The sequence below is a fragment of the Theobroma umbraticum genome, unplaced genomic scaffold (genome assembly GCF_002168275.2).
Source record: "Theobroma umbraticum cultivar Fairchild unplaced genomic scaffold, ASM216827v3 scaffold_30.0, whole genome shotgun sequence".
NCBI lineage: Eukaryota > Viridiplantae > Streptophyta > Magnoliopsida > Malvales > Malvaceae > Theobroma > Theobroma umbraticum.
The window spans coordinates 873,651-885,841 of record NW_018397254.1 but is presented as its reverse complement, the minus strand read 5'-3'; the positions used below and the strand labels follow the sequence as shown (position 1 = coordinate 885,841).

General features: G+C 36.0%; 2 protein-coding genes across 4 annotated transcripts in view; both read right to left on the bottom strand.

The window, feature by feature from the left end:
- ABCB2 (P-glycoprotein 2) overlaps nt 1–1,277 on the bottom strand; it is a 6,468-nt gene extending 5,191 nt beyond the window's left edge. Inside the window, exons 1-3 of the mRNA XM_021424299.2 lie at nt 845–1,277; nt 679–733; nt 394–569 (exon numbers count right to left, since the gene is read on the bottom strand). Coding sequence (XP_021279974.1) covers nt 394–569; nt 679–733; nt 845–1,111 — 498 coding nt within the window. The 5' untranslated portion in view covers nt 1,112–1,277. The remainder of the gene's footprint in view (nt 1–393; nt 570–678; nt 734–844) is intronic.
- A 5,238-nt stretch (nt 1,278–6,515) lies between these two features.
- On the bottom strand, nt 6,516–11,499 carry TPS5 (trehalose phosphatase/synthase 5). Of its 3 annotated transcripts, XM_021422687.2 has the most exons (5): nt 11,059–11,499; nt 10,754–10,807; nt 8,310–10,346; nt 7,488–7,761; nt 6,516–7,079 (listed from the first exon to the last, which is right to left on the bottom strand). In XM_021422687.2, exons 3-5 carry the CDS (start codon nt 10,295–10,297, stop codon nt 6,753–6,755), a joined length of 2,589 nt encoding a protein of 862 aa, XP_021278362.1. In that variant the 5' UTR covers nt 10,298–10,346; nt 10,754–10,807; nt 11,059–11,499; the 3' UTR covers nt 6,516–6,752. The 3 variants fall into 3 exon arrangements, with proteins under 3 accessions (XP_021278362.1, XP_021278352.1, XP_021278371.1); XM_021422677.2 differs by lacking the exon at nt 10,754–10,807 and having other exon boundaries at nt 11,059–11,498; XM_021422696.2 differs by lacking the exons at nt 10,754–10,807; nt 11,059–11,499 and adding an exon at nt 10,553–10,707.
- Between the last annotated feature and the right edge of the window lie 692 nt (nt 11,500–12,191).

The following is a 12,191-nucleotide window of genomic DNA, read 5'->3' as shown; positions in this document are numbered from 1 at the left end:
AAAGCCGAATAATTTTTTTCTTTGCTGAGCACCAGCTGGCAAAAGAGCTGAGCTAATCCCCTTACACCATAAGTAGAAACACCGACCAAACCAACCCAGTTATAAATGCTAATAAGTGATTTTAGCTTCCGAATTCATTTCTTTATAAAGGCAAATCTTGCAACCACTTTCATTTCATTTATTTGCATCCATAAAGATAGGTTGCAGACAACATAAAAGTTGCGTCAGATTACATTTCTATCTTGGAAGTCGGCTCAGAAACTCACCGTTTTTTACTTTGATTTCCCTTTACATCACAACCTTTTTGTTCTTGTACTTAAATTTCCCAGAATTTTAAATATATGAGCATTTAATATTTTTGAATTAGTTGAAGGAAACAAAATTAAAATTTACCTTCTCAGAAAGGGCATCTTGAACAACAATAATGTCACTTGTAATTGCAGATATGACTTCACCGGTTGAAGCTTCGGTATCAAATAAACTTATATCTTGATTTAGCATAGATCTTAGATATGCCATCCTCATTTTTGCTGCCTGTCGTTCTCCGGTATGCATCCAACAAGCTACCTCTGAAATATTACATGCAGGTTATGGAAAGTTATCATCAAATTTCTAATCAGAAACTGAAGTTTAAGAAGGGTTTTCACGTGAGGTAGAGACATATATATTTTCCCTTACCTATCCATGAGGAGAATAAGATAGCCACGCTGAGATATACAAAATCCAATGAGTACTGCAAAAAAGAATGCAAGAAAGATTTAGTTTGTCTGTTCTAGTTAGACTGAACGAGAATAAGTTTTTTCTAAAAAAAAAAAAAGAGGAAAAAGACAAAAGTGACCCATGCCTTTGCAACTTTATGAGAAGCTTCTTTGGGGAAGAGATAAGCCATTCCTATGACGTTTATCAGTTTCCCAAAGAAAATGAAGAAAACAGGCACGGAAGCACCATGCACGCATGCACCGAGGGATCCCAAAGCCATGAGCACGTAATCGTAAAAATCAGCAAACGAAAACAGCTTCAACAATGGGACTTTGTGTTGCTTCATTCCTTCTTTCTTCTTCTTCGTACCTTCACTATCTTGGTTACCGGATAATGAACCCGGAGGTGTCATTTTGGCCTGGAATACGGCCAAAGAAACAAGATTATTAATAGAAAGCTTATGTTCTGACCAAAAACAACAGCAGCTCCTATATCAGAAGTTGCAGACGATGAACAGAAAAAGCTTGAGGAAGTGAAGAAGAGAAGATAGAGATATGGGAAAGTATTTGAGGGATGTGAAGTAGATGGGACCTTTTATTGCAATCTTAAAACAAGCTGTAAAAATCTGTTAAGGTGATCCTTGTTTTGTCTGTGACAGTTGAAGTTAATGAAGGAAGCAGATATAAAAGCAGGCTGCTGAGTAGCCGGAGAGGACTCGAGTTTAATTCTCTTTATAATTGAGAAATTGGTGATGGGATTTCCCAACTTTTTTTTTATATTTAGATGGTGAAAAGTATAAGTCTCTCTCTCTCTCCCTCTCTCCCTCTCTCTATGCCTATCTATCTCTATATATTCTCTCTCTGAAATAAATTGAGCATTTGGAGTTAGTTGGATCTGAGCTTTGCTTTTAGTAGGATTCAGTGGCCACATCCTGGCATGCCGCTGTCATGAGAAGAAAACAAGATTTAATTATTCATTAATTGATGGACATGCATGCCTATCAAGTAAAAATGCATAGACTTGGACTATTGGTGTTCAAAAAACCATAATACGCCTGTGTGAAAGGAAAGGGGTGTGCATCAGAATTGGATTTGAACTTGGCTGAGAAAAAAAATTCATGCTGATGATGGGAAACTGAGCTCGTCACCTTCGTTGCATTTAATGAGATGCTTGGCATTGCTGTTCAAGTAAAAGACGGAAAAGGTTTGTGTTCATATTATATTTTGTTTTATATTAAATGTAAATAGAATTATTAAGATTTATATAAAAATTTAAATCAACCCGTATTAATAACTTGAGTAATGAAAACTAAACACGTGACATTAATTATTACATGCGGTCCCTTGCTTGAAATTATATTAGATAAGCCCACTTCTTTTTTTTTATATTTTTTTGACGGAACTTTGTCTTCTTCTTTTATTTTTAAGAGTATAATTAATACATATTTTTTACGTACGAAGCTCGTTTCATGCATCCTTTCTCTTGTTTTTTTTTTCATGAGTTTAACCTAAATATGAATAATATCCCTTTATACTTTGCTAAACAATTTTGGGGATAAATCCATCATAAATTAGAAATATATGCAAATTAAGTTTATATATATATAATGGTTTTGATTTGAAATAGGGTTTTGTTAATAAGGCACGAATTAGTAGGATTCAAGTTATAATTTGAGTCTATGAAAATTATTTGCATTCAATCCTTAAGGGAAACCATGTAGATCAAAAACATAAAATCTTGGAGGCTTGGACCCGACATAAGAGTACAAACCAGTTGCCCAAAGAAACCGCAAATGGAAATTTAAGAAAAGGAACATACGCATGGGTTCTGAGTACAAGCTACAAGGCAGGTGTTTAGTTTGTCAGAAAGAGAACCAGAAGCGTTTGTATATATGTATGTATGTTCAGCAGCCACAAATATGAACAAAAATGGTCATATTATCGTATTCTTTGTCAATCCTTGTTAGTTAGGTTAAGGATCCAACACACTATATACTGGATATTTAAAAGATATATTAATGAAGAATTAATCATTAATTGTGTATCACTAAAATGATAAATATATAGTTATTACTTCAACACAGTTATGCTTTTTGGTTTAGTAAAGTAATAATATCTCATTAACAAAAATTAACTTCTCTTTTCTTTTAACAAAATTGATCTCATCAAAAAATTCGGTGAAAAGTAGTATACTTTTACAAATGAATGTTTAACGGAATCAATTTTTTATTTCTCAATTATATTACCGACAAATTTTCAATGAATTTTTTACAAAATTTTACAAATTTTACTTCATTGAAAATCCATAAAAAAAATTCGACAATGGAAGATGTTAATCATAATTATAATTTTTAAGTATGAATTATATAATCAAAGATCACAAAATTTTAAATCTCTCTGTTATTAACTATTAACACTTTACTTTATCACATTTTATTTAATTTTTAATAATATATACATATATTAACTTTTTAATGCATTATCCCTACGTGTTTTTCAATGAATAATCAAGAAAAAATAAATTAAAAACTTTGATTTTATAATGTGTATATGTATATATATAAAGTCTTGATACAATTATACTATAGTTCGACGTATAGACCCTGGCTAGGGTTCCTTTACTAATTAACACTAATCGACCACTTTGATGTGGATATGTATCTACCCAACCCTGTGAAAAACACACATTTGTCGCATTTAATTTCATTGTGGGTCTCATAATATGTATACCACTTTGATCATGTGACCCATTTACAATGTGGTTTCGATTCAAGATCAAGAATATAATGTAATATGCACATGCATGTGCAATCACCAGGACTCGAAGGCTTGAATTTGAGAATAATTTACGTTAATTTCATTAATATTTATTACCGAAATTTATTGGTACAGTGATTATTATAAATTTAAGATGGAAAAAGGAGATTAAACTAAATTAAAATTTGCATTACATATATACAATTATAAAATGAGCTAGAAAGAATGAACTAAAACCTTGGGTATATTCTGTGTCAATGTTGTATATTTTTCGAGATATTTTCAATTAGATATCCGTGAATATCTGACTCAAATTTATTGAATTTGGATATTTTATATTTCAATTTGGGATAGATTAGGGACGGAAGTAGGAAGAGTAATTATATAGGGAAGGAAAAAGGAGATATTGAGATTGTACCGCCGTGTGAAGACAATGAATTGCCGATATTAATATTAAGAAGAAAGGTTAGAAAAACAGTTGAGAAGTGGAGAGTTGGCCAATGAGGTCAGCGGCTGCATGGGTCTGAATCCGTGAAGCTAAACAAAGTCCATGTTATTAAATGCCATCTTGCCTATTCTTCTTCATCCTTGCTTGAATAATTGCACCCTTTACATGCCTTCACGCACTTTGACTGAACATCTGCCTAACCCTAAAATAATTTTATAAATTGATTCTGGTTAATTTTATCTGTAAAAATTTTTAACAAATACGAAATAATCATTTTTCAGTCAAAAAATGAATTAAATTATGAGATGATCATTCATTAGGAATAGTCGTTTCAATGGTAGTCCCGAACATAATGTTTGTCGTTACAATTAGGATAGATCAAATTAGATGGTGAAATTTTGGTATATATTTTAATATTTTATCTTATTATCCAATCACTTATCAAATATCATTAAGGCTATGATATGATAGGTGAGTTTGTGGACTAATTGTGTACGAGTTCAATTAATTTGCTTTCTTAACAAAGCAATCCAAAGCATTTGGCCTGCCCAGGCTTAAGGCAATTGTGTTACATTAATTTAATTATACCCACTATTTTTCTTCATTGCAAATTAAACGACTTTGTAACAATTAAACACACTAACTTAATAACAATACCCTACTAAGAAAACCAATCTCTTAATTGAAAAAAAAAAGTCGAAGAAAAGCTGATATACAATTACTTTTGAGAATGAATGGTATGTTTTTATGTAATTTTTGTATATCATTTTTAAATTTTAAGAGTCTTTTTTAATAAATATGAGCAAATTTGTGAATTAATAAATTTATTCAAGAAATTTTTTAATTGTGTTATTTGGATAATGTGACTAATTTCGAGTTAAACTCTTCTTGTATTATATTATAATTTATTATATCCAGGGAAAAAAATTGACATTCAACTACTTAGAATGAATTGAATGTCTTCATGCAGTTTTCGTTGAAGCTAGTCATAAAATTCCAACTTGGCCGAATTGCACGTCATTGTTTTTGTTGCTGGCAGATAGGATTAAAATGGAGGAAACATTGTTAAAAAAAAAGGTCAAATTTGAAAGAGCTATGAATGGAATACCCAGAAAAATAAGTCTAGATATCAATAATTGCTGAAGGAGAAGGTCAAAATTGGACGAGGATACCGGTGGTGAGAGATGACGAATTGGGCCTGGCCAATGCGGCTGCAAGGGGTTGAATTTCAGCCATGTTTTCGTCAAGGGCAGTTGATGGTTCATGCTATCAATTAATGTCGCCAATGTGATTGTTTTTATTTTATAGATTTTCATGTCTGATCATTGCAGTGACATGCCAGAGAAAATTTTCATGATCGAGGGTTTTATAAATGAAAATATCGTCAACCCAAGAAGGTCCATAACATTTTTGTCCTTGGGTCATTGTATTTTCACCTAAAAGAGCAAATAGTGGGAAGAAGCAAGGACGTGTCACGAGTCATTACCTTTTCGCTCATAAACACGTTTATAGGAGTGTGCAGCACATCCGTTTATAAAAAAATATTTTTTTTATTTTTATCTGATGTGAGATAGAGATACTTTTCTGGTAACACTCTCTCACTCGATTTCGACAACGTTATCGTTGTCGTCATTCACCTTTCTTACCCTGAATCTCCCTGGCGACAAACATTTGACGTAAATCAAATGAAATTCGATCCACTCTGATATCACTTGTTATGGAGTTATCACTCTCTCTTCCATAAATGTTCATAAACGTGTTTATGAAGGTATGTAATACATCCGCTTATAAAAAATTTAAAATTTTTTTTTTTTATGAATCTAAAATATAGATACTTTACTCGTGACCCCCGGTAGAGGTTTGTCTTTTTGTTTAGAGACAGAAACTGTTAGAAAATATGCATCGATCTTGTTTTGATAGAGAAAGAACTGACAGAACAGGAAAATTGAGTCTAGATCGAACAGAAACGGATGGTCGTTGGGCCAGGCTAGGTAGGGGTACAATGGGGGCTTTTCTGTATTCCTTTCAGGCAATTCGAGATTAAAAAAGTGTAGATTCCGAGGGATGTTATGATGTACAATCCCATTCGTTCTAGTGGCTCGTCCGAGCTGGAAAGCAGGTCCAATGCCAATAATTGAATCCACAATCAATGCCTTATCCCTCTAGCTGTTGTCTTAAATGTCTCTTTCGGAAGCAGGACACTTGTCTTTTTCTTACGAGTAAAGAAAAATAAAACTGACTTCAAGGAAAAACAGGGGAAAGTACATGATTCTGTTAAAACAAGATGGAATGAGAAATCAGCGACGGAGAGTTTGAGATCTTCGAGTCCATTCTTAACAAGTGGATCTATCATCTACATTCACGTCTACTGGACCCAACAATGGAAAAAGCTTAGACCAGGCCGTAGTAAACTGGCCCAGTTTGCTTTGGAGTTCAACCCAAATTTTGTAGCCTGGTTGAGAGAGATTAAGATAACAAACTAGCCTAACAAGACGAGCAGCCTTATGCTCAGATGGTAGCTAGCATCGGCCGTATACTGGGAGGAATTCAGTTTTAGTTGGTGACAACCACATCAAGTAAGGAACTGAAACTCATGGTTGAGACAAAACAGAAGCGAAAAAACATAAGGGGAGAATAATTATCTACTCACAATAGAAGCTACAAGTACAATGCAACAATTATAGGACAAAACTCTCTATTTATGAGACTGACAGGCAATACCAGAAGCTCCATACTTTATGCTCTAATAGAAAACTCAAATATCCCAAGACTTGAGAATCTTACTAATCGAGAAATTCAATGTACACTTTGATATGACCTCATGTAGGATGATAAGAGACTGAAGCCGATTACTCTCTGTCAATAATCACTCGTTGAGAAGCCTGGGAAGTACTCTTTGCAGTCTGTTCAGATGCATTGGCTAGACCCTGCAACATTCTCAGAATCTCAGTTCTGTCTTCCACGTAGTATTTGGCCTTGCTAGGTTTCTGCCCAACAGTGCAAGCAAACACCTCAGCAACTGGGGAGAGAGAGGGGCCGGTCCTTGCACGCATGATCACCTCAAACATGTCCTCATCTGACCGGTCATCCCCAATACAAAGAACAAAATCTGGAAGCATTCCTTTTTGTTGCATTGTTATGAGGAGATGTTCAGCAACAAGACCCTTGTTCACACCCTGAAAAGTTAACAGAATGAAGCATTAGAAATTGGAGCTCAGGACCCCCTCTCTTTCAGCTAATAACCCTTATGTGCACATTACAGTATAGTGGCTATCCATGTTAGCACATACTCTACACAGTTCAAGAAGGAAATAAAACTTTCAAGTTGACTCACTAGTACCAATGAAGGAAGATTTATATGATTTTCACACTCAAGGTAATGTCTTACTCAAGTTATTATGAGTTTTTGAATATCATTTTAAGGAAAAATAAAAAAGATTGTTTTTCCTTTTTATTCCTGTTAACTAGTTCACATGGTTGGGCTTCCTTCTGTTAATTAGAAAATGCAATGTGGTAATTGATATAATATGAAGACGTAAGAATTTTGATGGAGACTTGTATCCAATAGAATGTGTTCTACTAACCTGAGGTTTAACTTCTACAATGTGCTGGCCACTCTTAACTGAAACTGGCTCATTAGCAAGAACACTTTCAAGGTGATCTAAGAGCTCCTTAGCCTGGCAAAATCCAAAATCAGGATCTGCATATAGGTAATTCCACACAAGAGCACTCTCTTTAGTCTCAATGGCAGAACCATCTGTTGTTTCTGTGTATAATTTCATCACAGGCTCTGCAATCTGCTTCCAATCAAAGTCTGGCACAGAGACACAAGTTTCCCAATCTGCATCACGATTTGACCTGGGGGAAAATAATAAGAAAGGGATAAGGATAAGATAACAACAAATAAATCCTCTCCACAGTTTCAGGCATGGATTTGTGCCTGAGGGCTGTCAACTGATACCAGTTTTCTCCTTTTGAATCAAACTATAAGCATTGGGTGACAGTAAGTCTTATCTGTTCATTAAGCAAAAACAACAGAACCCTCAATTATGTTTTAGTAACCAGCTAAATGGTTAAGACAAAGTAAAAACAAGTTCTTTCCTACTTCACAAAAAGCTAAACCAAGCTAGTTAGCAACAACCATGAACCAAATCTAGTTCTAAACTAGCAATGGTCCAATTGCAAAGCTGTGTGAAATGTTACATTTTGATTCAGTTGGTTCCAAATTTAATAAGAAATATTTAATGTTCTTACCCAAAAAACCGGAATAAAAGCTAATTGCCAATCCATACCTTTGTTAAAACCTCCCCTCCCCCCCACCCCCTCTTTGCCCCCTCCTCTCTCATTTTTGTTCTGACATAGAGTCTAGCTTAACCTACAGGGTTTAGACAAGAAAAAATATATACCTGATAAAATAACCGTGCTCTGCTGCAATTCCAAGCTTTTCACAACTGGAAAACCATTCAGTTAGAGTCTTTCTATCTTTTCCACTAACAAGGAAAACAACATTCTTGGGATCTCTGCACAGATTGTTCAAGATTCCAACAGCCTCTGCATTGGGAGTAGTACTTAATGAACCAGTTCGCATCAAGGTGCCATCATAATCCAAAAGAATTGCTCGATTCTTGGTTCTCTTATAAGTTGAAACAATATGCTCAACGGAAAGCTTCCTAAAATTTGGATCCAAAGCTATTACCCGGAACCCTAAACCAAAACCAATTCCCCAGCACCTCCTCCTCAAATGATCCCCACATGCCCGCTCAAGATCCTGCAAAAAGCTGCGTGCCCAATATGCAACATCATGTGTACTCACATACCTGTAGTGCTTCTCATGCCGCAACTGCTTCTCTGCCTCGGAGACAATTAATGCAGAATCCATAGCTTCAGCCACAGCATCAATGTTCCATGGATTTACTCGAATTGCCCCACTTAGTGATGGTGAGCATCCAATAAATTCAGAGACAACCAGCATGCTCTTCTTTGGTGCCAATGGATTTAGCCCTAGGGTCTCATCTAGCTTTTCATTTCCTTGTCGGCATATAATATATTCATATGGAATAAGATTCATCCCATCCCTCACTGCTGTAACCAGACAACACTCTGCAATGACATAATAAGCAATTCGCTCATAAAACTGGAGGTTGCTATCAATCAAAACCACTGGATCATATCCTGGTCTTCCAAACGTATCATTAATCCTCTTCACTGTGGCATAAGTTTCAGATTGGACCTCCTGTACATCCCTTCCTCGGCCTCTTGCAGGATTTGCGATTTGAACCAAAACAACTTCACCTGTATTCTCAGGATGTTGCATGAGCAATTGTTCCATGGCCAAAAGCTTCAGGCTGATTCCCTTAAAGATGTCCATATCATCTACCCCAAGCAAAACAGTTTGACCCCTAAATTGATTGCGTAACTCAGCCACCTTAGCTTCAGTCTCAGGAAGATTCAGCACCAATTGGAGCTGTCCTATGTGAATCCCGACTGGAAGAATCTTAATGCTCACTGTGCGACCATAATATTCGAGCCCTATGTAGCCACGCTTTGATTGATAAGAAAGTCCAAGCATTCTGCTACAACATGAGAGGAAGTGCCTGGCATAATCAAAAGTATGAAAACCAATGAGGTCAGAGTTGAGGAGTGCTCTTAGAAGTTCATCTCTTACAGGAAGTGTCCTATATATTTCAGACGATGGAAATGGACTATGGAGGAAGAATCCAAGCTTCACCCTATTAAACCTCTTCCTCAAAAATGTTGGTAAAACCATCAAATGATAGTCATGAACCCACACATAATCATCATCAGGGCTGATCACTTCCATTACTTTGTCAGCAAAAATCTTGTTTACAGAAACATAAGCTTGCCAAAGGGAGCGATCAAACCGACCACCAAGATCTGGCGATAAAGGAAGCATGTAGTGAAATAAAGGCCACAGATGTTGTTTACAGAATCCATGATAGAACTTAGTAAAAAGCTCAGGAGGGAGAAACGCAGGGACACATTTGAAAGTTTCAAGCAATGTTTGTGCCACATCATCCTGTTCATTAGGGGCGATCTCCTCTTTAAGACAACCTACATAGATTACTTCTACATCTTCTCCAAGCCCATCTTTTAGCTGCAAAAGAAGTGAATCTTCATCCCAGCTAAAGCACCACTCTCCATCATCTGCATTTCGATGTGATCGAAGTGGAAGCTGGTTTCCCACAATAATCATCCGTTCTTGAGAAACAGAAGAAGGAGCATCAGATCCAACACTGTTGCAGTTATCATCATCTACCTCAGACAAGAGCCCAGGGACAGTAGCCACTCGAGGAAACCTCTTTTTTTCTCGACCAAAAGTTGGGGAATCACCAGAAGCAAGGTCCAAGAGGTTAGAATAAGACCTTGAAACCATTGCAGAAAACCAAGTTGATCCTTTTTTTTTGGCACTAATTGAAAGAAGTCTACCAAAAAAAAACACAGCACAACAAAATAAAATCAGAAGGAATAACGGGGAAAGAAAAAAAAAACAGCTGAGAAATTCAGTCCTGTATATACTTCAATTAGCCAACTAAATGAAACATTCAACAAATACCAGCGTCAGATTTTATTGAAGAACAAGAATTACGAATGCCAGAAGTGATATATAGTTCTTAAAATATGCACATACCAGACAAGTTTCAAATTTGACAAGACATCACTAAGAAGGCCTTCGGGACTCTTCTAAAGTAAAAACCATCTTACAACTTACAACCGACACTGGTTTGAGCTGAACTAAAAAGAACCAAGACACCGAGGAAACTATTAACAGATTAGACATACCCAAAATCTAAAATCAGAAGAGTTTTTCATCTATTAGTGACAAATTTACCTCTAGATTCTTATCAGCCTCAGACCCAGATAATCCAGCTACCACATAGCAAGGCTGATAAAGCAAGTACTTGAAAATATCAAAATGTACAAACAACCCATCTTCAAATCAACAAAAATTAAAACTTTATATATAGAGAAAGAAGCAACTTAGGCAGCCAAAAGCATGTAAATGATAAAAGGAACCAAGTAAGTGGGAAAGTCAAGTAAAAAGTAAAGCAGATGGTGGCATGCAATAAGAAGACCAAAAAAGAAAGGGAGAAGAAAACCATTATTGCAGTGAAGAAGATACGAGAAAGAGCTTACCTTCGAAGGTTAGAATGAACTAAGATAGCAACATAAGATTCTCCTCCTCCTCCTCCTCCTCCTCTCCCTCCTTTCTCTTTGTGGCTAAGGCTGGCAGTAGCCTATATCAAATGATGGACCTTTTGCCTTGCTTTTTAGTTTATATGAATTCCCATTTGTTGGAATTTTTGTTTCTCTTTTATTTTCTTCCTTTATGCGTGAAACAGCAAATGGGATGTCTTTGTACAAAGCATTTGATTCTTTCTTTCCTTCTCTCTCTCCTTCTCTCTCTCTCCCTTTCTCAAAGCTTTGAGTGAGTGTTGTTGTTGTTAAGTGATGAGTGATGGCAAGAGGAATACAAAACAGTGAATCCAACAACAACAACAACAACAACAACATGTCTTCAACTTTAACCATGGTTACTTTCAGTTAAACAGAGATTAACTCCTCTAAATTCCTAACACCCAACTCAAAACTCCTGACCATGATGCAGTACTAGCTCAACCCACACTGGTGCACGTGTATTACACGGACCAAACATTCAAGATCCTCCCCAGCCCGCTTTCTTTTCTTCACTTCTCTCTCTGTTCTTTTAGTTGATAATAGTAGTAAATTCATTGATTTGCAGGAGATCAGAACATCATCATGCATGTTATCAATGACAAAAGCAGGCAAAAGGGTATCCCTCCAACCACTCCTTAAGTACTTATCACACCTGGCCCCTAAACATTGCTAAGACAGAGCATTAAACAGCTTTAACTAATATGAGAATCATCTCATTACTCTATTTCCAAACATAAAACTTCAAAGCTTGATATTCAAAGAGGGGTTTCCTACAGCCATTTTGGAGAGCCGTTGGTCAAAGAAAGCAAAACATTGGAGCAACCCCAAAAAAAGGAAGAGTGGCAACACGCGCCATGCTAAAGAAGTAAGACTTGCATCACGTTGAAGTTTTAGGACAAATTAATCAATATTCTACAGTGTTTCGCATCTTCCTGTCCCCCTCCTGTCCAATCCAAATGCAAATACGAGCCATCGACATTGCCCTTTGTCCCGTGCCATGCCCTTCATTGTGAACCGTCAAACTGCCAATATTTTATGTTGTTTTTTTTTTCTTCTCATTATATTAAATTTTTTATCAAATAAGTTTATTA